Genomic DNA, 25,037 nt, shown 5'->3' with positions numbered 1-25,037 from the left:
CCCTCTGTTTTATTTCCATATAGACAGAGAATTTCAACTTTATTATAGCTCTATGAACCGTCTCAGACATCAGATGTACCACTGACATGGAACATATTTTTTCCCCCCCAGTTCAACCCATTAAAAATAGGTAACGGTCAAGCTCATTAAGAAGTACCAATTGCAAGGTATGCTCATAAAAATGAATTTAAAGCCTTTTTTAACGTACTCTTTTACCAGAAACACCTGAATCTCTCTTCTTGCTAGGGGAAAGAGACACAAGCCTGGCTCAAGAGCAGCACTTCTATCTTTCTAGCTTGGAGTTCCTCAAGAGCCACCTTTCCAATGCTCTGCTGCACCGCACACAGGGCAGCATCCAGCAGCTCCAGCACCTGCTTTTCTACTGGGGAAATGGAAAAGAAACCGAGTAGGCAAAAATCCCACGAGCATCCCACAGCCTGTGCTAGCATAGCTATGCCAGCAGAGCCCTCCTGTGGAGATGCGGCATATTCCAGCAGCAATGCTGAATTTACAAACATAAACCTCAGTCAGAGTTTTTTTTGTTACAACTGAAATGATTTAAGGCTCAGAGAAGCAAGGCTGGTAGGTGGAAGTTACATATTTTAATTAGACCAACCGATACAGTTGTGACAAACCTTTATGCACCAGAATATCTGCTTCACAATTATAATAGTTATCTACAACATTTCTCATTTGAATTTTTATCTGAAAATTTGCCTCGTCTCTTGTCTCAATTAAGCAAACCACCAACCATGTCCATCAGCAAACATAGTACAGGAAACATAACACAGAGGCAAACACCACGTTATCAGAGTATCTTGATTCTGTCTTGGAGCCAGGATGAGGAGTCGGGAACTGGGAACCAAGCCTGTCCAATCTATTCTCCCTATTTAGCCGCTAACTGCAAAAAGCAGGAAAATGAACTCGCTTAGAACATCAGCTCTTCAGTTTTGCTACCTGTGAAAGAAATGCCTGACAGGGACAGCCATCAGGTTCAGTCATTTGCAATGCATAATGTCAAAAAGCCATAATTATTGTGCTATCAAAGGATCTGAATTACACAGCATACCTGACTCACACGCTTTTTTTTCTTTTAATCTTCATTACCTCACTGGTATATTCTGACCATAATGAGTCACGTTCTACAGTATATAATTTTCCTTTTAATCACCTCTTAATGCCCAATCGTTTTGGCCATACAGTAAGTTGCAATACTTGTCACATTACTTGTGGGCTGTTTTGTGTTTGTTGATCAGAACTAAGACACTAATTTACATTTTCAGGAAGTAAAACTAAATAGTATTCCAGATTCTAGCCTAACATTTCAGCATACAAAAGCATGCCTACTTAAGTTTTAAAACTTAACTTTGCCTACAATATATCACTCGCCCTTATCTTACATGAACCGGTGATGCTTACTTTATTTCTGTAATACAGCAGGAATACATAACCCCAGTGAAAAGGAAGAGGCAAACGCAAAGCATTGGATCATGAAAACAGCGAGGCATCACGTTTCTCGAAAAGGATCAACATTCGAGAACATGCTAGTGACTAAGAATACGCTCGCTTAGGTAAGGAAAGACTTAACAGAAGTCTTTAAGAACCAAGCAGCATCTCAGTCGGCACCCAATTTCAAATTTGAGCTTAAGAATTGTGCCAAAATTTCAGGAACAGTTTAATTATAACATCCTTTACACTTCCTTTCATCTCTTCTAAATTTCCAGAAATGCTTAGCCCTTATTTATATACGATAGAGAAGACCGGTTTCCATAGCAAACCGGAGTAATTAATTCTATATGTGCAAACGGACACAGGGATGAGCGTACAAATCCACATCTCCCGGGCAGTGGCAATGTCCCTAAAGGAAGCAGCCGAACTTGTTCTCCTAATTGGTAATGACATCCTGCGGTCACAGCTCCCAGGTATAAAGGGCACTACCAAGATTTTGAAATTAGTGGAAACATCCATCTTCTACAAACCTCAATCTATTGCTTGTACAAAATGGACTGTTAGAAAATATTACTTCTGTCATACACAGTACTGTCATGTCTTTCAGGATGAAAAATCCTGAATAAGAAAAAAGGCACAAAAGAGAACAAGAACTTTTCTCCACTTTTCATGTTATTAAAAATATTTGATACCTGAGTGCTCTGCACCGCCATTTGAGGAGAGTAATTCTTCAAGGGACATACTGAAGATGTGAAAGAAGGCTACAGTTGCATTCTAAAAATTAACCATGATTCTCCAAACAGTGACAAACTCAAAGCCCCATAGTTTCTGGGAAAGCATAAAAGTTTTTGATAAACACTTAAGATACATGGTAATCATCACCTGAAACAACAAAAATATCACAGAGGTAACAGACTTTCAAGTGAGAATGATAACCACAGGATTAGAATTTATCTCCTTCGCTGTTTAAATAAGGGGCAAAATCCAGCCCTCAGAGGTGAAAGGCCTAAGTATTTGCTTTACAGAATTTGTTTTTCTCCTCTTCTCCACCACGAGGCTATAGAATCAATGAACTCCTTCAACACAGCAAATCTACGCTGCCCATCCAGCGCACTAAATCCTCCCCAGCCACCTCCACATGAACTCAACAGTGACAGGTCACTGCCTCTCTTCAGAGCTATGAAAAGGAGATATTAAAACTTGCCATAATGTACTTGGGCTACACTATAGAAATAGTCAATACAAATTGAAGTTTTCACTGTATGACTGCCATAAAACTTCTCTGGGTGAAGTTTCAGGGAACTCTGTGTACAAAGGGGAGGGGGGAAAGAAGACTTCTTGGTTCTCTCCACGGTCCCAGTCACACATGAGCTGCGGAGCAGACAGAAAAGCTCATCCAGCGAGCTTCTCCTCATGCTGGATGCTCAAGAGTGGAGTGGCACTTTGTCCCTCCTTCCTCCCCACCTTCCATCAGAGGGGACAGCTCCATTCCTCAATGCAATCCCTTGGTTCCTCCATCCCACTCTCGCTTACTGCCTGCAGCATCTCTGCTCTGGCTGCCTTCAGAGGTGCTTTGAGAAAGGAGAGAGTCAAAGGCAGAAGTCACCTCCAGCCCTCCTTTTCCTGCTGCCAGGAAAAAAGGCTGTGAAGGAAGCAGCACTCAAGCTCCGGGCTGCTTGTGTCTATTGAACACAAACCTGGGAGACCTAAGAATAAATAAAACCACTGTAATAGTTAAATTATTAAGATTATTTAGATACTCAAGTCTTATTTGATAGAAAAACATAAGAAAGGAGACAAAAATGAGCATACGAAGGATCCAAGATGCTAAATGTATAATTCAGGAAAGGAATAAAGTCCATATGGACATGATCAGCTTCTAGTTAGAATTCAGAAGCCGAGTGAAAGCTCTCAAAAACCGGCAGAACAAAGCTCAGTAGCCAGAAGCCAAGAAAAGAAACTGATTAACCACACAGATTTTATTTATTTTAAATCATGAACCCACTGCTCTGGAGAGTACCTAACACAGGTACTTATGACCATTTTAACAAAATAAAGCAGAGGTTAAATGAGAAACTCCTCTTGCTGGGTTTTTGGAAAACCAAACTGTATTTTCCAGCAGCACCTTTGCCTGTGTGGAGCTAAGTCACCATATGCTCCTGTACCTTCACCACATGTGGGGTTTGGGGTTTTTTCTTGTTTCATTGTTCTGGTTTTTTTTCTTTAAGAGGTAAACTACATGACCATGTAATTAACGTAGAAACTGATTTCAATGGATGCAACTCACCATGGGGAACACAGTAATCAACTTCAGTGGGTCTCAAATCTTTTGGGCTCAGGCGTGAAGAAACAAATCTGAAGAGTTAACTAAATGCACATAAAAATCACTAAGTTCCTAGTTACATGTGGGCAGTTTTTTCTTTGGAAAGGTTTATGGAATGCCTAAACTAAGAATCAGTTTGCCTTCCACATAGCCACAATTTCTTTCTTTCTCTGATGTGCAGGCTCTGCTTAGCAAACAGAGCACCTTTCCAGAAGCAACGGCGGAAGAGCTGCTGGCAGAAAAACTCCTGAGTAAAGAGGAGAAGCAAAGCTTACAAAGAAGAGTAGTTTAACTTCTCATGATCCAAATATGACAGCTTTTCTCCCTTCCCCACCCCCCCCAAAGCGGTTACCTTTAAGATGGTGACATAAATTTCTTAGAGGTAAAAAAGGTGAATTGTTTCATTTTTATTCCTGCAGGTAGTTTATAATGGAAACACTGGTCCTAAACTGAGGTTTACAACCAGCAAGAGGATGCTATGTAGTTATGCAATCAAGTATGATGCCGCAAGAGCTAAAAATCCTCACCGATGACAAAAGAAGAGTAAACATTTTTACAATAATTTGAAGAGTTATAAGAAGGTAGTGATAGTTCTAAATATCCCAAAAAAACATTCTTGAACAGTAACTAAGAAGATCTTGAGCTCGGCTGCAAAGCAAATCTGAAAATGTTGTGGCTTGAGAAAGACGACGACTTCTATCGTCTTTTCACCGCTTGATATGAGAGGGCTACAAACCACAGGGAAGTCCACTGCAGAAACGTGAAGTTGTCTCCCTTCTTGCTGAAAGGCTTGCACATTTATTCTCCCTCAGTTGAAGAATGTATCAAATCTTGCATCTTCCATGCAGGCAAAGTGAAGTTTAACAGTTATTGATCTAAACTACATAAAACTTGCTTCCCATTTCAGTCAGTCATGTTATTATCTAGTGGTGGTGTACTAACTTTTCAGTCAGGCTCTAAGAGGAAGTATAGTAGATGAAACTTTGTGTACAAAATGGAAAATAATTTTCTTCTGTGATATATAAACAGAAATGCTAAAACAACCCCCTCCCAAACTACTTTGCAAGATCTCCTTAGCCAACCTGTTCTGAAATACAGCAATTATAGGCTACTTTTAACGGTCTGTTTAGTACCGTTTATTCAGCTGCACATACTTAAAATCTGTGCTATGGACTTTAAAAAAAAAAAACAAACAACCCCTTTCCAGACAGATATATTTACACTGCAAGTTGTTACCCAACTGTCTGAACTTAATTTAGCCAACACTATCTTAATTTATCTTAGTGAACTGGGAGGCAGAAATCTTTACAGGCATAATTGCTTTTTTCCAAGAGGATGACTTCATTCATTGCCCAAGACAAAGTACTCTCTCGGTGACAGTGATCCAGGGTTTTCTTCGTCTTGATGCATACTTGTGGCTTAGTAACTGTACATCACCCACACTGTCTGATTCATCTGAAGAGGCACAGCCTGTGAGCACAGGCTCTCTAATAAGCGGAGGATCTTAAAACCCACTTGGAGGACTGTTCAGGTTTCCCTTCCTCCCTCTTCTAGGATTCGTTAATTCTCAGCTAAATCAGGTAAGAGTTTTGGCCTTCCAACCAAGGCATTACTCACCTCCTCCTCCTCTAGAGATGCCTATACTCCTTGAACGCAGCTAGGCACAGCCCTATTACCCACCCACATGATTACCATAGGTAATAACTGCTCTTGTGCTTTGCTGCCTAAGTCACATATATATTCTTAATGCACAATACAGCAGAGTAACCCCCTCAACTGACTAATGTTCAACGCTATCTCATGAAAAAAGCTGTGCTATGAGCCTTATATTCCTTATAAACATAACTTAGTAGTGTGTTATGTGATCACATAAAGGGGATTAGTGCATATGGCACAGTGCAGGTTAGCTCAAAACTTGTTAGATCAACAAATTCACCCACTACTACATCCTACATCAGTTTTAATAAACACAAAGACACAACTCAAATACAAACCTGCAGCTATACTGAAATCAAATATTACATATTTTTCAGCTGAAGACAGACATTAAATGATTAAGGTATATAGTAGTATTAATATTAGTTCAAATAACAGTTTGCATATCTGTGTCCATCAGCCTTTGAAACTGGAACTTTTTCCTAAGTGATTACAAATTCTTCCAGTAATTCTAACAGAATACCATTTACTACGCCCTTTTTCTTCTCCCCTCCAAGCAACCCTACTGAATAGAAGAGGTCAGCATCTTACAAATCCTACGTTTTAGATCATATGCAGAATTCAGAAAGTCTAAGACCAAAGGCGAAGGAGAAAAGACATAATGCTCTTTTTGCCACTACATGTGACTATATAAAGTCATTTTTGTGACCTTTTTCCCCTTACTTTCTTCTTCTACATTCTATACATTGTAAGAAAAACTGGATTGATCAGTTGAATTCAAGCAAAGCCTAATTTTTAATTAAACATTATGCCAAATTCACAATCTTGAAAACATTTTGCCTGACATACACCTTACAATCAAGACCACATGCAGAAAGCACAAAATTTTGCTGCTGCCTCCGCATCCAGAATACACGAACTAAGGAAACAGAAAGGAAAACATGCAGAGACCATTGGCAAGGGAAGTTGAGCTACTGGTATACAACTTTCATGCTGCACTCTGGATGGATGAAAATTGCTGTATACATCATTTCCACATTTAAACAGTAATGCTGCTGGCTAAGTACACAAAAGCAGAAAACTGGAAAGTAAAGAATTACATTAAGGTCCTTCTGTTTAGGCACCATTCAAAATTATTTCACTACCACATTACAGCGACTCTCCTAGCCTCAATATTACAGATCAAGTGTATACAGCATCTCGTAAATGATCCCAGTCTACCTTTAGCCTATGCCAAGGTCTCGATTTTCACATCTATATCAAGTGTCTAACACATGCAGCATTTCTCCCTTGCACAGCCTGCTCCCTTTAAGTTGCTACACCAAGTGCTTTTTAGATCTGCCAGCAACACATTGGTGCAAGTGATCTGCTCCTCCCTGTCCTTCTTTGGTCAGGGTAATAAAAAACTTTGTTCGCTTACCTCTCCCTAGCTTTACTCTGCATGGAAGTGTTTCTGCTTTTGCCTCAAACAGCTCCAGAACTCAACTTTAATACATGGGAAATAGAAGATCAGCAAATACTTCAAAATACTGCATCCTGTGGTTTGACCTCACTGACATCCTCTTAGGCAAAAGTAAGGAAGCCGATCAAAATCTGAGTTTAATTTTACTAAGATTCTGCACTCAAAGTACTGGGTCTGTCTGCTCGTTGTTTACTCAACTAATCTCAATGTTTCTAATTGTAATTTACTAAACTGTGGCTCAATGGATTAAAACCAGACTTACTACTTCAGATTAAAACAAAGCTTTTTTTTTTTTTTTTTAATATAAAACGGTTTCAATAGACCCTCCCAAAACTTAAAGCACTTACAGAATACAAAGTAAATTTTGAAAACATGTAACTATTGTTTTAAGAATTAGTTGCTACTTTTTTTTTTTCAGTTAACTAACAGTCATTGCAAGGCTAAGGAAACTATTGCAACAGAGAAAACATATCCAGCTCGACTTCCTCTACAGCTTATTTGTGTAAAACATTCTTTGGGTTGTACTTCCTCACTGGCAGGGGAGGCAGAACATCACTTGATATCCAAACAGTCACAATTGGCCGTAGTATAAAGAGAAGGAATGAAAAAAAATATTTAAAACTTGCTTTACAATCTAAGCAAACTACTGTATGACTTCATGACAGATCACTGAAGATCTTCCATTGTAACTTGGCTTTTATCTTTAAGGCAGACTCAGGGAAGGGGGGAAAAAAATTACAGAACCTCTGAAGGTTCTGCTTTTATGAACATCTACATTCAGAAGTGTTTTCCATTGAAACTCCATCACAAAATTACAGAAAATTGTAAATAAAATTAAATGTTTGAAACCTTCAGACTATCCCTTAATAGCATGATTAACTAGAAAAATGGATGATTTACTAGAATCATCTCCCCACCCCATTTCTTTGTCAGATTCTAGACAGTCTGTCAAACAGCAACAGGAACAGTTTAGATTAATTGCACTAATGACCTTAGTACTCTCCAATTTTATGGGTGAATGACCAACAGAATAGGTAACAAAAGATTTGTGCTTTCAACCTAAGAAATGGACCCACACAGGCGATGATGAGCAAGGTTCTGCATAGGCATAAAAACCCACCTGCAGGTTCACTTGTGAGGCTTTTTTTGGCTCATGAAGCCACTTTGAGATTTGGTGTGTTAGTCATTGCAGAAAACAGCAAGAAGGATGTGTCAGGAGCTGAGGCTCACACCTTTTAACGTGACAAGAAATCAGAGCTAAGTCCCAAAAAGCTCCATTCCATTTGCTGATGCTTGCAAAGCTCAGGCTGGCACAATTTTCTTCTGAAAAGCCGTTTCACCTGTCACTGGTAGGAAACGGAAGGAGGCAGGGCGTTCACCAAGTCTACGCAAGGTCCTGGAAGAAAGGACTTACCTCATTTCCTTTGACTGCCAGAGAAGATCCAAACCTTTTGGACACATATTACCGCTAATAGCCTTTACTGTTGGTGTTGCTGCACGTTTCAAAAAGACAGAGCGTACTCTGAACTACTCACACGGGATGACATGATTAAAAAGAACCACTGAAGAGAATTTTAAACTCAAATTGTTGCCCCAAATTTTTTAAAAGTAGTATTAAAAAATTATGTATAAACAGGCACGGATCTCAAAGATGACTGGTGAAAAGACTTAGGAAGGAATTAATTAGGAATTAATACATACTTAGCAACTAAGGTAGAAACACTAGGGAGTGGGGGTAAGAAATAAACTTATCTACCTCACCCTCCCCAAAACTCCTAATTAGGTAGAGCAGCAGCTTTAAGAAATCATCAGTCCTATTTTTGTGATGTTGCTATAATGTGGAGTTTCCCACAATTAATGTATAACAGAGACTTATTTTTAAATAACTTTTAAATGGTTAACTTCCCAGGAGCTGGAATACCAGGGACAGAACTCCATAGGTCATATTTTGTCATGCTCTCTGCTCTAAGCAAATGAGTGCAGTTATTTACCAAATGAGTCATCATTTTAAATCAGATTTTGAAAACATGATGGAGCATGGTGATGAAAAATGTTGAGAACCAGTAATCTCAGCTTCCAGTCACACCACTATTCCATGAAAAGGCAACACTGCAGTACCCCCCCCACAAAGGCAGTAAACTATGAAGCAAAGGAAGAACTATCACAGACTCTGAAAAGTTTATGATGGCTTATTCCTTTGATCAATTTATGTGAAGGCCCACACGTATAATCGTCAAAACAAATGCATACAAGTTCCAGCATACCCCACTCATTTTTCTGCAGGAAGTAACAGTACAAAAGATACAAGATGCAAACACAACGTACTATTTCATACCAGCCCGTCTCACCCACCAAATTAAATCTCTCCCACAAAACAAACAAGGACTATCCAAACATTTATTGTACGCAGAAGCAGGAACCAGGCAGAGCTGTATGCACAAGAGCAGAACAAGACTGAACAAAATCAAGAACACCCTTACCTGAACTGAAGGTGCTGGCTCTTGAGATTGCTTACTGGTAGTTCCTTGGGAAGATGGTAAAGCAAAACTGTCAGTCTTGTGTAATACTGGACCATCAAACCTGGCAGATGCATCTGTCCTATGTGACTGCCACGTCTCTTTTCTGTGATGAGATTCACCAGCTTGCTCATCTCCAAAGGCAGCCCAAGAACAGCTGTCTCGCTGTTCATCTTCAAAAGCATTCCAGTCTGTAGCCTGGTTACAACCTGCTGAACTGAAGTCCGCAAAGTCGTCAGAGTCCTGAAAAGCAACACTCTCATCTTGAGGTTTTGGCACTGTATCAAAGTCTCCAAATTCACTATCATCACCATTTTCTACCTCAGTAGTACGCTGGAAGTCTAAGCCTGAAGTTTTACTGGTAGTATCACATTCTAAAGTGTCAGCAGTCTGATTTAGTTCAGCTTGATCCAACCTTGCTGGCTGCTGAGAAACAGTACTTATGTCCCTGAATTCACCAAATTCATCATTAGGTTCGCCAATGTGTGCGGGCTGTTTGGAAGTTCCTTCTAAATCTAGAGCATTTATCGATTCTTGAGCATTAACGAAGGTGGGAGATGCACTGCTGACTGAACCAAAATCACCAAAATCATCGTCATGTGTGTCACTGCAAGCTACAACTTCAGTACTACTTCCACCATTCTTAAGATCTTCAGAATCACCCCATTTTTCTCCTGCAAGATCACTGCTTAGGCTTTGGATCTTATCAACCTTGACGTCCTCTGTTCCCAAAGAGTCATCAGGCACAGTAAAATCTTTGCCGTTCTCTGTGCCACGTTGTCTTCTCTTCCCACTGCGTTCTCCGTTTTCAGTAGTGCATATTGAACTTCCAGTTGTTCGAGACGTACTAGAAATTGCAAATTCATTATCTTCCAGTGCTGAGGGACCCTGTTCACAACTAATTTCTGAAATGCAAACCTCTTCTTCAATACAAGTTACTCTGTTTATTCTGTTGTTCTCCTGAATGCTCAGAGAGTCTCTTTCATTAAGAACACCATGTATTGTAGGTCCTGTTCCCTCTAAATGGATTGGTTTTTTGTTTGAGAATGTAGCAAAATCTGCAAAGTCTTCACCTGAGCTAGGCATTGAGTTCAAATTTTTCTCCGTACTATGGGTGCTAACAGTTTTCAGTCCCTTTGAGTCACTGATACTGTCTAGATCTTCCGTTCCCTGAGGATTTACAGGGTCTGATGCTGCAAATCCATTTGTTAGAATCTCTAGACATGGAAGTTTCTCACCATTACAAGCATCTATTTGCTCATCCTGGCTCTCAATCACTATACCAGTTCTAACGACACGAGAAGAAAAACCCTCCAATTTCCCAGTGTTGTCTCTTCGTTCCCCTCTTTTGTTTACATCTTCTAAACCAGTACCTGAAGTTCTCAACTTAGATTTTTCTTTGCTGGTACTAGTAGCTGACATATCAGAAAGTTCCTTAGTAAGAGTAGGAATCTCTGCAATGCAGTCTTTATCTTTAACATTTTTAACAGATGTAAAAGATGCAATACTAGCTACATTGTCAGAATAATCATGAAGTGGGATGAAATGATTTGTGGGTATAAATTCCTCCTTTGGATGACTGTAGTCTGGTGTATCAAAATCAGCAAAAGCTACACCAGCAGTGCTTACACCAGAAAATCCTCCAAATTCTCCAAATTCATCTTCATCATCATCATCAGCTCCATTGTCTAGTGGTGGAGGGGATGAGGAGTACATTCGAATAATATCTGGTTCCATTGTTCAGTTCCACTTCAAAGTTAATGTATTTCTGTAACAGGGAAAAAAAGACATATATTAGAATTTGGCAAGCTTTTGTCATCTCGTATTTTTTATTTTTACTGTTTCACAAGCTTTATGAGAAGTGGTTGAGAGCGCTGGGGTTGTTTAGCTTGGAGAAGAGGAGGCTCAGGGGAGACTTTCTTGCTCTCTACAACTACCTGAAAGAGGGTTGTGGCGCGGTGATTGCTGGTCTCTTCTCCCAAGTGACAAATGACAGGACAAGAGGAAACGGCCTCAAGTTGAGTCAGGGGCAGTTTAGGCTGGATATTTGGAAAAACTGCTTCACCGAAAGGGTTGTCAGACACTGGAACAGGCTGCCCAGGGAGGTGGCGGAGTCATCATCCCTGGAGGTATTTAAAAGACGTGCGGACGAGGCGCTTCGGGACACGCTTTAGCGGTGGACTTGGCAGGGTTAGGTTTACGGTTGGACTCGATGATCTTAAAGGTCTTTTCCAACCTAAACAATTCTATGATTTTAAAAGTGTGTGTATAGGTCAACGTCCATATTAGATATGAGAAAGGAACATTCCCCAAACCCATTTTCTAACCAATTATTTTGTTGTATAAGTCACAGGTAATCTACTGGGGACAGTTCCAAGTCTCTTGTAAACTACTACATGATCATATTCTCAGCAGACAGTGCTGAAATGCCAGAACACTAACCACGTTTGTCCTGAGCTGTTGTGCAGCATGCCAACACAACTACTCTGAGTTTTAACCCATCAGTCCTGTACCTCCCATCACCAACAATTCATAAAACAGCCAACGACCCTGGTCCATCTTTTCCCACACTCATTAGTGCACTCAGCTGACCGTGCAACACAAATTAAGCCACTTGATGGACTCTGCCTCAACAGTCATGTACTCAAGGCACCTTCAGACAGTAGCTCCAAAGACTCTGAAAGAGGCTTTGAAACAGCAAAGAAGTGGAGGAAGGAACGGCTGTTATAATCACTATCTATGATCCATTGCCCTGCTGTTTAAGTTTCTTTCTACCAATTCATGGGTTTCTGCTAGGTCTCCCTGTTCCAAAGAACAGCATTTCATTAACTGTGAGCCAACGTGCACTACCTTCACAGCTGCTGCCACCAGCCTGCTTTTGTCTGATGAACCACCAGTTGGGAAATGCCATTATAAGCACCAGCAAAGCCTAGAGCAAACCAAACTTCTTCATCAAAGCTTATTCTCAAAAGCAGAACGGAGCAAGATTATCCACACAATATTTAAACACAAATCACTAAATCACAGAAAAAAAAAAAAGTAGTATTCCCATGGTCTAGATAGAAACAGATTAAGGACTCCATCTTAATATTGCAAACCATTACAGTATCAAGCAAGGTATGGAAGGAAAATTTTCTTTTCTAAAGAGTGATCTTGATTTTTTTCAATGCTGTGTGTAATTAATGAAACAATAACTACTACTATTTATAGATTCACAATTGTACACATCACTTAACTAGTTCATACCTTAGAGCCCTTAAAGGGAGAGCTAAAACCAAGCTCTTTCCATTTCAAATGATCCTTGTCATGAATAAACTATAACAACATACTAAGCATTATCTACAGAAAAAAGAATGGAAACAACCTATACATATTAGCAAATATTTGAATTTCTAACCACCAGGATAAGCACAGACATTACAATACTGGCTCCGAAACATGGATAAAACATGATCCTTAACTCCAATGTCTCTACGCGCACCTAAACAGCAGCACACAAAGGGTATAACAACAACAAATGAAGCTCTGCAGTTCTTCTGAAGCGCAACATACGACAGCACTTGAGCCAAACAACTCTTGGTATTTGCCAGGAAAGTCTGGCATCTTTAAGGTGACTAACATACCTACAATTTTTTTTTAAAGGGTATTTTGCAGTTATAGAAGAAAACCATGCTTATCAGATGAAACCATGAAGTAATTTGTAACATCACATGCAAACTGAAGACGACTGCAAAGGAATTTTGTTTAGAATAAAGAATAAGTTGTCAACAATCTCCCACATAGGCTTACTCAGCACCAGCTGCTTAGCAAGGTATTTGAGAGAAAAGCTTCACTCTCTTATCTCAGAGGCCTCATCTCAAGAGCCCTCTCCCTTTTACATCAAGGTCTAGCAATTGCTGTTTAATGTCATACACTAAGGTAAAGATCCTTTCCAAGATGTCTGTAGAGTGTGACTTTGTGTTCACACAGAGATTACTCCAACTTGTTTAGTTTCCAAGGTTCTGGGTTTTCAATCCACTAAATACAAGAATAGCATTTCTTCTTTTTAACTATCAGAGCAGCCACTCCTTTATATTCAAATTTCCAAGATCTACTATGGTCAATCATCAACACTAAGATTAAACACCCAGTATATCCAGACTACAATTGCTTTCTGAATGTTTTACTGCAGAGGAAGAGCCATATGCTATACACAAAGATATGCCCTGGTAGGTGGAAGCGTTCGTTTTGTTCTTCTGTTGAAAAAAAAAAACCACCTGGTTGGGTACATATTGGTATATATTAGCTGTGCTCATCTCAAGACACCGTATCCTGGGGATAGCACTATTTAAAGCTATAGGGGAGCTGGTTAAACAGTGAACGGCATCGTGTCTGGAATTCATGACTCCTAGGGTCATGAATCAGTAGCTCTTTAGTAATACACTGACATTTAGGAGAAAGGACAGAGAAAACTGCATCAATCGGGATGGGAGTCACTCCCCCGCTCTAATTTCTGGAAAAGGAAAATTATTTCTTGTTTGGTTTTTTTTTAGTAAAAAAAGGAGTGGGTTTATTTGGTTATAACAAATCATCCCGTGTAACTAAATTAGAGTTCACAAGTCTCCAGCTGAATCTCAGTAGACAACAGCGTAAATTTATTATTAAACCTCCTGAAATTTATCAAGAGTTGTTACACCTATTTGGAAAATTCAGCTGACACAATATTTAGTATCTTAGCCCACGTGACAAAAGCTGAAGAGACTGTAAAGGCAAGAAACCAGTTCTTGAAAGAAACAAAAAACCCTCAACACTATTTCAAGGACAACACTGACTGAATATAAACGTTCAGCATCCCAGAAGAAAAAGGAGCTTGAACAGAAGCAATGAAATAGCTGGCAAGAAGGAAGGTGAAAACAAGAGTCCTACAAAAAACTCCCCTGATCAGCTTCTGGGGGATAATACTGGAGGGTGAGATAAGCAGCTTCTCGACCAAGACCAAGTACTATGATTGAAGCCGCTGCAACCTCAACAGTAATTTTACCATATGATTAGATGTTTTATTCTTTATTAGGCAGAGATGTACAAGCCCTCTAAAACACATGTCTAAAGCCATTTAGAAAGAAAAGATTTTAAAATAGAAAATGACAGTTCTACAGCATGTTGATTTACACTGGAAAGAAAACGCCATATAACTAAACCCATAGAAATTTGAAGCAGAAACCTAAATAAAATCCCTAAATATTTCAATTACTCTCACACATGTAATCTATAAAACATTACATGCTTAAGAAAGTCAAATGCTTGTGTGCTGACACAAGTTAAAGCTAGGAAACTAACACATCTGATTTTGAAACCAAGATTTCTGAAGTCCACAAGACCCAGTATTGAAGCTTTCAGTGCAGTATGAGTAATAAAGATCCAAGTTTAACACCAAAGTATTACATATAAATACAGATACATATCAGATTTCTCTTCTTTTGAAACAGTTTTAGAATAATCAAGTCATGCAAGCAATTACATTCAAGTAAAGGAGATTAAATCTAGGTAAACCAGCCTCCCCTCTCCCAGAAACCTTATTTTTATTGATGAGAAGTCATGAGAAGGGGAGGAAAAAGCAGAAGACAAGCAACCTCAAGTTTCCAACTGGCAAATATATAAACTTGCAGCCCTTTACATAGACAATGACATCAAAGTATAGTTTTGCTGGTTCAGTAATAAAACAAATCCAGATTGTACTCCTACAGCCTAAAGTTTTCTAAAATCTTGGAAAGTACTTTGATCAGCTGCAACTCTTTTGCTTGGCTAAGAAGCACTGCCAGCTCAGTGGCCTACCTAGATTAATATAGCTTTACAGATGCAGGAGGATGCTGATGAGCCTCCTAATTTATGCATTATATAGGCCAATATTACTTAAACTAAATTAAAAAATTACAGTCATCACGACTCAGACTAAACAACAAAGTTCTTTTTTTTTTACTGTATCGCAAAGACATATCCCAACACTATGAATCAGAGGCCTTGAAAAAAACTTCCGAACTTTCCCATTAAAAAGAAAATTTGACTGTATGTTTCACCAAAAGCATGGTGGTTTTCTAAGTCTTTTCAGATTCATAGGCTTGTGTAAATCGGATTTCACTTGAGTTATTTGAAATATCACATTCAGCTCTGTATTAGTAACTGCTCCACCACTTGACGTCAGAAGATCTCATGCAAAAAATGCCGACAAAAGTTAATTCTTAACCTGCACTGGACATACGTCCATATATTATCCACCATAACAACTCTACACATTTTTTTTGTTGACCATTTACTGTATTATTATCTTAAGCTCAGCTAAAAATAAATCATAATAGAGTTGAGAAAATCCTTAGAGGCAAGGATGATCCAAAAAAACCCAGGATGCAGCATTCAGAAAACAAACTGAATAACGTGAGAGCAGCAAACATCACAGTCAAAGGGCATTTACCTACAAGACTCTCTTTCTTTCCAGTTAACATAAAAAAAGGGAGGCAAGGAACAAGAATAGTAGGGACAAGCACAGGACAAAGATAACGTGAAGAGGCTGCATGGGGGGTGAGGCAGACTGCCAAAGCCCAGTCAAACCAAATGTAGGAAGATCTCTGACCATCTGAAAATCTTCTCTCCTGCAACTTCTGCCATAGAGAAGAAACTTCCTTCAATTTTTCATTTCAAAACACTTTTAAAACATCACAGGGATCATTTACACAGCAGCACCCCAGTAGCACAATACTCTGCTCCAGGTACGTTTCAATAACAGTTGCCAAAACAGGATCTGCAAGGAACATTAATTGTGCATTTAAAAATCTGATCATAGGTTTGATAGTCTACTACATGTTTAATCAGCTTAACCCATAAGAACCAACTGCATAATCAACTGTATGGACTTGTGTATTACCTTTTTTTAAAAATGTCAGCTATTTCTGATGATGTTACAGCTGCATTTTAAAATCCAAAGTTAAGAGCTCCAAAATGTATCAATCTGTATCATATATGAGTGTAAGGTCGTTATGTTAACACAGAACTCAAAAGAATATCATACTCCAAATGAAACAGAAGGAAAAGAGTCATACCAGTATTCCCTCTCTCCTTGACTGACTAATTAGACATTTTTTTTATTTATTTTTTTTTTAAATGGGGCATAATCCCAATTCTCCTTGCAATATAAAAAACAGCATGGGAATTTTTAGCCTTAATGTAGTTTTCTTCAGAAAGAATTTAATTACGATCCCCTTTCTCGACTTTCAAGAGTGTTTCACCTGCCAACCATAAACTATTGAACCAAATTCGTTATCTTTCACTGGAACATTAACATGGTGAAAACCCATAGGTCTGACAGAACAACAACTTCATTCATTAATTCATTTAGTTAATCCCTGCTTTGTCTGGCAGCTCAAACAGGGGCTAAGAGCTGGAACTGTGGCTTCATCTTTTGTAGTACTTTATGACCAAGACTATGTCTGAGTTGGGTAAGACGTTAGGCTATGTAATTTTGTAAACCTGGTATTTCAAGTGATTAACCCAAAACATGATTTAACTCAAAGCAGAATTTGAGCAAATCTATGACCGATACGCAGATTATTTGTCTTCCCCATATTTTTGAGGGAATTGGCTCCCAAATTTAAAAGTCAGCTATGAAGTTAACAGGCACTTTTGCACTTATCCGCTCATTTAAACATTATTGAAACATGCAGATTTTAAGCAAATGGCAAGCACCAGTTTTTCAGCACACTATATAGTAAGGATTCTTCTTTGAATGAAATCATAACAGTTTTTACTTGCACATAATAAGGCAACTACTTCTATGATCTGTAATACACAACAACCCAGGTTTCTGGCATCAGACCTTACACCCTGAAGTGAAGAATGTGACAGAGTTTAAGTGTTCATGTTTAGACTGGAGTATTTTAGCCACAATCACAGATTTACATTGACAAGTGTCAGCAAATTTTTCAAATCACAATAATTTAATATTAGACTGATGATGCATTTCCATCAAATCCTCGTGACATGCAGTTGTCCAATATTTTCCAGAAAAAAAACTATTAAAGAATTGTGTTCTTTCAGATGTCATTTTTTGCAGTCTTTTACCTATTTTTTTTTTAAAGCTGAAAAAACTAGTTAACTTCTTGCTTCCATGTGTTTCTTTATATTCATACTTTGATATTCATTATGAAGGAATTTCACAAACAAATTACAGTATCATAAATAGAAGACCACTGTTAAAGTCATACTATAAAATGTAATTCACCAATATACTTAGAGTACATACTGACATTTTACTTTAAAGAAAAAAAATCATTGCTGGTTATTTTGATCCGATTCAATTCTGTTACTGCAGCTCTTGGTTTCAACCTTCTTTCTAAGGTCACCAGAATTTAAGAATGTAACTCAGGTTAGTTTAAAACACTCAAAAGAAGAGAGAAAACAGAAATCAGTAATGCTGGAAAAGATGAGAGTAGTAGTTGACTTAAGCTTTGATAGGGCAAGAATTCAGAAAGACAAAATGCATACCTTTCTTTTATCTCAAGTCACCAACTAGGTTTCTAAAACATTTAATATCAAACCAGGGTATCTTATTTATTATTCGCTTGCAGCAAACAGGGAACAATATCTGCTTTCCTCACACATGGATCACATCCTTGTTCATTACCTTTTTGTATAATAAAAGCAGCAGTCTAACAAAGACATGGCAGCAAAGAGAACAATGTAATTACAATACACAAAAGCAGGTATAAATAGTTCCTTCTCTGCATATCTTGTAAGGCAAAACTTGAAATAGCATGTTTGGCTCTTACACAAGACCTAAAAAACTGGGAGGCCACAAACAAAGGGTATCCCTAAAGAAATATTTGAGGCATGTAAATTCAAAACAAGAAACTCCTTGTAGAGCAGAATGTTCCCTTTAACTTAAGACGAACATTAGCAAAGCAATGGATAACCTCTGGGCTGTGGATTATTCTGAAAGCAAAGCTAAGCAACCCATCACCTAAAGCATAAAGAAAACAAAGTAATCAGAAATGGCATGATGAAGGCCTCCACGACAAAAATGACAACGTTACTGAAATGCCCTACAGTAAATGCCTTGCAATGGCAAGGAGATGGATTCAAGTCATTAGCTGCTAGCATCCAATCTTTCCAAGAATATTTAACTCTTCTACTGCAAGGGAATTCCTCAAGCGGATACCAAAAATACCTCTGTAAGGACCAGATTTAGACTTCGCATTACAGCAAAATGTTGGCTTCCAGTAGGAAAAGCTGTCCTCTTCTGTTATAACTTTGCCTTTCATTGGCTTATGAACAACAGAAAATGGATTTACAGCCTTTCTGCATCTGAGAACTTATTTCTAGAAGGGCCGTTGTAAACAAGGAGAACCTGTCTGTCAAAACAGCATTCCTACAACCCAAATCCACTCTAGAAAGAGAGTCACCGTCGAGACTGAAGTCAATATGTTCTTAAATTGCTTTAATAAGCTTACTTTTATTTTTGGAATAAGTTACCAGCAAACAAAATACAGCAAGAAAATGTTTACTTCATAAAGCCTCTGAGAAATCAATGTTTTCGATTTTGAACCTAATGCTTTTACAGCCAGAAGGTCCATTACCCAAAGCAGAAGTTTCAGAGCACTTTTTTTTTCGCTTGGACATACATGACTTGAGGAAAACCATGTTCTCCAGTTCCAATAAGGCTGGTGTATCTAAGCCTTATGTCTCATTACCTGACATTTGGAATTAATCAATACCACTGTACATTACTGTGGTTTCAACAAACACCAAATATACTAGACACCTATTAGAAAGTGTTGTATGTAAAATGAACATTAAAGCAACAAAACTCAGGAGACTTCCATCGGGATTCAGGCACTTATCTCAGGCAGCTCATTCTTCCTGCCCTCCCCAGGCTGGCAGTGAACATCAGCCATCCTCAGAGAATTCAACCTATACGAGACTCAGACCTCTTTGACGGCGCTCCTCTTCCTCTCATCGATGACAACACAGGAAGACTAAGTTAGGTGGCACAAATGTGAAATTTAAACAGGTCTGGGATATGGCTCTCTTCCTTTAAATCTTACTTGTTAGATTATATAAAGAAGGAATCAAACACATACTTTTGGTAGTTGTGCTGTTTCACTTCTCCCTATTTCATTTTGGCTTAGCCGTGGAATCAGAGGAATATTTGAAAAATATGAATCTAAATGTTGTGTTAGTTCATGAAACTCTTTTTTAACCAAGAATAGCATCACTTCCCCCAAACCAAAAGACCAGGTTATTTTTATAAAGCTACTATAAGCAGAAGATTTTAATGTTTCAACTCAAAATCTACTGACTTGCTTTAACAGCTGCAGGTAAAGACACTGTCTGTACCTAAATCCATAGGCAGACAGTGTGGAAAACGTAAGAACAAGCATGTTTTTAATTCATATAGGCAAACACAACTGGCTGGGAAAGTCAATCAGGTTTAAAAGCTGGCTTTGTGGGAACACAGTATTTGTGTCCAATGTACAGCACACATCCATACAATGTGTGAAGACAGATGTCGTAAGTAACACATAACTGGGATGTTTTCATTCTTACCATTTCTTAAATTCCTTTTAAAACAGTGTTCAACTCAGTGAGAAAATCTATTCCTGGATGTTACCCTCAAACATGTTAACTGAGAACCTGTTCTAAATTAAGACGAAAAGACGCTGGATTAGACAGTATTAGAACTAGATTACCTAATGTTAACTGTTCTCAGAGATTTATTTACAGAGCAGTACGTTCTCCATCCCATACAAACCCTTCAAACTTCACATAGACTACAGCAAAGGGCAGATTACAACTGCCCAGAGGTGCACTCTGATTTGAAGGTTTCTCCCACAGCTCGGCAGAGGAAATACAGCGGCATAGGGAGAACAACCATAGGTCTTCCTTCCATTACTGCAAACTTTTGCTTGTTTTTAAGTGAACAAATATCTTCAACATGCAGAGAACAAGTAGGTGAGGGGAAAAAAAAGAAAAAAAAACTTGACTGAAGCAAGTTAAACACATGTAGCAAGATCAGGCTTATATTATTCATCACTTATTCCACCTACAGACATTACATTATATTAAAAACACAATACAGGAGAGACACCCAATACTCCAAAGAATAAAGTCTATTTTCCATCACTTTTCAATAGACATATGAACTTGAGGTTTCACATTTCCTTCCCCCTGCTACCTACTTTCAAACGTACTAAAGCCAAGGCAAGATTTGCCCTTCCTTGTGGTTATTCCAAAACAGGACTCTTGGATTTGAAAAATCCAAATTGTCGGCCTTACAGAAGCAGACTCATTACATCACCTTGCAACTGGTACCAATACAGAAACATTCCTTGCAGTATCAATCCAAAACTTTAATTGCTAAAGACATTAGCGTGGAAGAAAGTCTACTGGAAATGAGACAGTCAAGTTTTCAAACACGGCACATTTCAAGGCCTTTTTTTGTGTGCACAGGAGCAGCTTACACAGTGTGTTTTCTGCACAAAGGAAAAATAAAATTAACAGACAAAATTTCTGAAACCCAGCAATGAGTAGCATCTAAGACACTTCTCTTCAGAGGACTATCCAGAAAAGTTATGAGTATTTTGAATCCCCACAAAAGGGTTAGCGTGTCATTGCACTGAAACGATCACAAAGACATGGTTTAAGTTGTCAAACAGTACAATAGCACAGAAAGGAATGAACATTTTGTTGAAAAAGATAACGAGTTTCTGAAAGAAGATTGTGCTGCTGAATATAGTGAAAACAAACAGATCCAGCATCAGTTTCTTTACCGCTGGGTTTCCAACTGATACCACTACATATCTGCAAGGAGAGCTCTATGAATATTTCAAGAGCAAAGGGCAAAGAGTTGACAGAAGTCCATCTAAGCTGCTCTATTATTTCCACTGTGAAAGACAAGTCTTTTCAAAGTACTGAAAGTTTCAGAATATTATTTTATGTAATTAGGGTGTTAAAATGCTTGCATTAACTTAGTAAGTTACTAAAGATGTTCTTAAGTATAAATGCAAGATCACACGTTGCCTTCATCAACAGAAATATGTAACACAAATATGATTCACTGTGTATAAGTCTGAATTTTATAGGCTATTAAATCCTTTGCTAAATGAAACCATGATCTGAGCAAAAATAAAATAAAAATAAAATAAAAAATTAAAATAATCAGACAGCGTGAACTGATCTATCGAGTCCGAGATCCTTCAACTGCTTACTTATAAACAAATTAAGGAAGTAAAAAGAAGAGGTCATACTTTCACATGACCTCAGAAGGTCATCCAACGTGTTCCTTGCGCAAACATCATGTGGAATGGGAACACCATAGCCACATTAGTTTTTCTGAAGTCCCTTTACTACACAGTTAATTTGTATTTTTAAGTTTAAATACGTACGTCCTCAAACTTATGCTATTTATTTTCACCGATATGAAAGGAATGTTTCAAAAAACCCCCAAACCAAACGAAGAACCCCTGAGTAGCCACAGGTACTTCACCTCTTTCCCCGGCTCTCCCAGTTAACGTTATATTCCTCCAAATACAGCTCCAGCTTCAGGAAGAGGAACCGTTACCTACACGTTAGCTGTATGAGCATGCATACAAACTCCTGCGTGTGCCGACAATACAACCTAAGGTTTTTATGCTTAAAGTAGGCTAATTGCTTTTCCAAGTCTAGTTCATATGTCCAGAGAATAAAACAAGGAGGAAATACTTTTAATTTTGTTCAACCTCCAAGGACCAGCCCAGCTAAAAACCAGCATCCATCAAACTCACTTTAGCATGAACTCAACAGCTGAAAAAATCAGTTCTAATGAAGCACATCACGCTGTAAACCATGCGTGAAAACAAAACTTATACGACCAACAGTACAGCTCTTGACAGCGATGCTTCTTCTCCGCGCTCCATTTATGAACAGAGGTTTGCTTTAAAAGGAGTGTCAAACTTCTGAAGGTTTCAATTTCTGTGCTGAAGCTGGAAGGAAGGGGCTGTCACCACCAAGAAGCCAACTTACTGGTGCTTTGAAGGAATCCCAAGGTTTAACCCTTGGTTTAAGGAATTGTCTTCTCTAAGGATGAAGAATATATTGGTTTGTCAGGTAGCCACTTGTAATAGCAAACTGAAGTGTCAGGACCTAATAAGCATTTCAGTAATTTTGTCCTATTTTAGAATAGCGTTACTTCTAAAAAAAAAAAAGAAATAAAATCATAACTCCGCTTCAGCGTGTCATCTTCGATGCGTTTAGCAACTGACACGCTTTACGTCCCTTAAAAAAGAAAGCTTATCAGGAAAACCCAAACACACAGAGCAGCTTAACTTCTTGTCCCACACCACACGCTGCCGAGCCCTCTCTTCCAGCCGAACCCCACGAAAACGCGGGGCCCTCGCCCCAGGCCGGCAGCCACCCCGCCCGCAGCCGCCCCGGGAAACCTCCCGCTGCGGGGAGCGGCATAACGCCGCTCGACCCCCGCCCGCGGCCCGCCGCCGAAGGACAAAGCCGCCCGGCTCCGAGGCCGGCCCTGCCCCTCGCTCCAGCCGCGGCGGGACGAGCCGAGGGAGAGGCGCCTCAGCGAGGGGGAGCGCTGCGGGGCTTCACCCTCCCGCCTGGAAGGGCGGCCCGGCCCCGCCGCCCTCCCCCGAGGATGGAGGGGGGAAGGACGGAGAGCGCGATGCCCTGAGAGGCCCCGGCAGGCCCCCGGGTGAAGCCCTGAGGGGTCCCCGCCCGCCACCGCGGGGCAGGGGGTGCCCTTCCCCGGCCAGGCCCGGAGGAAACGAGCCGCCCCCCCGCTCGGCGGTAGCGGCCGCGCCGTCGTCTCTTACCTGCGGGGTGCGCGGGGGGCGGCGGAGCCCGGGCGGGCATGGCGGCGGGCGGGGCGGGGGAGGGAAGGGGAGAGGGGACGCGGCCGGTTATCTGAGGCCTCCCGCGGCAACCGCCATCGAGGGGGAACCCATGTCAGGGCGACAGGAACCGCGTCGCTGCGGCCCGGCCCCCTCCCGGCGGCCACCGCCACCGCCCACTTGGCCTCCCGGCAGGCACCGCGCCGCCGCCCCCGGAGCTGCGTCACTTCCAGCAGCGGCCAGCGGGGCGGGCACGTAAATAAGTAGATAAACGGGCGGCTAACGCTGCCGCGGTGGTACCTGCTCCCGCCGGGTAGACGGTGGTTTAACCGCGCATCCGCCATCTTAAGTGCTGGCAAGCCTCCTCCACCGCCGCAGGGTGGCCATCTTGGACGAGGGGGGAGGCAGTGCTGTGGGGGACGCCGCGGCCGCCATGTTGAGCTCGGGAGGAAGAGGGCAGCGCTGGGTTGCGGTGTTTTCCGTGCCCTGGCGTAGGCAGTATGAGGTGTTTTAATCTTTTTTCCTTTTTTTTTTGTTTCTTTCCCCCCAGGGGTATCGTGTGGGCTGCGCTAGGTGAAGCCCTGCGCTGAGGCTGCCTGTGCTCGGTGTCAGGGATCCTGTCAGGGATCCCCTGAGCGGGGCCGGAGCCGTGCGGGCGTTTGCCCGCGGAAAGGCACCGAAAACAGGCGGTGACATAAAAACCCCACCCAAAATAGAAGCGGGGAATTTGGGGCGAATCCCTTCTGGGAGGTGGCGGAAGGGCCGCGCTGGGCGGGTGGGAGCGGCGCTGTGGTGGTACCGGTAGCACCGGGGTGGGGGCCTCGGCGGAGCTTCTCTGTGGCCAACACGATGGTGGTTATTCCCGCGCTGTGGGAGGGTTTAATTTCCAAGTCTTGAGGGTTAGGCTAGTATTTCTGCGTAAGAAATCGTTTATTGCAAAGTTTCGCCCCTTTGAAGTTTAGGGGGGAGAGTAGCCTGATCCCATATGTATGATCCCACAGCCCTGTTTCCAGACCCACCTCTGGAACAGGCTGCCATACCCACTATTCCACTCTTTATGTCTCGTTGTGACCACGGGGTAAGTTCCTTCAAATTCAGCGTTTGCAAACCGCTTAGTCCAGTTGAAGTCCCTGAGGGCCTGTCTACATGGCGCTGACACCTCGGCTCCCGAGCATCGGGGTCTGCCAGAGTCACCACCTTCAAAGAGGAGCTTTTTGTTTCTGGAAAAAGAGATTCGTATGTCCCTACACTTCATAGGGAAGGTGTGTACACAGGATGGTTTGAAGTCCAATGCCAGTCAAATCACGCTTTAGTTGAATCGGCTTTTTACGGTTTTGTTTGCTTGTTGGTTGTGCAAATTCTGTAAAAAGGTGTAGAAAGACTGTCAAAAGCACATACTGGAAAAAATAATTTTAATATTTTTTTACATATATCTTATTTGCCCTTTTTTCCAAGGGGCACAAGTAGACAATGGTTTGACCTCATAGATGAAAGAACATTTACAGCAAAACCACTGAATGAAGTCATGAGAAATAACAACACATGGCATGCTTCTGTTTTTCAAATATTTTTATTTTTTTGTTTTCTAATACATGTTTACACTGTACTGGTGAATATTGTCAGAACTACCAGCACATTAGGTCTTTAAAAATGCATAACATGGTTTTAAATAACGTGCAAAGCCTGCCATTCATCGTTTGACAGGAGTGAACTGAACACTGTACGGCAGTTACAACATGCTGGCAAATTACAAGAATAAAATAGTGATCAAAGTGTAATAT

General features: G+C 40.4%; 1 protein-coding gene across 1 annotated transcript in view; it reads right to left on the bottom strand.

Annotated features, from left to right (window-relative positions):
• AFTPH (aftiphilin) overlaps positions 1-23,262 on the bottom strand; it is a 47,765-nt gene extending 24,503 nt beyond the window's left edge. Inside the window, exons 1-2 of the mRNA XM_059828479.1 lie at positions 23,239-23,262; positions 9,371-11,174 (exon numbers count right to left, since the gene is read on the bottom strand). Coding sequence (XP_059684462.1) covers positions 9,371-11,143 — 1,773 coding nt within the window. The 5' untranslated portion in view covers positions 11,144-11,174; positions 23,239-23,262. The remainder of the gene's footprint in view (positions 1-9,370; positions 11,175-23,238) is intronic.
• Between the last annotated feature and the right edge of the window lie 1,775 nt (positions 23,263-25,037).

This window comes from Gavia stellata, chromosome 23, assembly GCF_030936135.1.
Source record: "Gavia stellata isolate bGavSte3 chromosome 23, bGavSte3.hap2, whole genome shotgun sequence".
Taxonomy (NCBI): Eukaryota; Metazoa; Chordata; class Aves; order Gaviiformes; family Gaviidae; genus Gavia; species Gavia stellata.
Note: the sequence above shows the minus strand (reverse complement) of the source record. Positions and strands in the feature narration are given on the sequence as shown.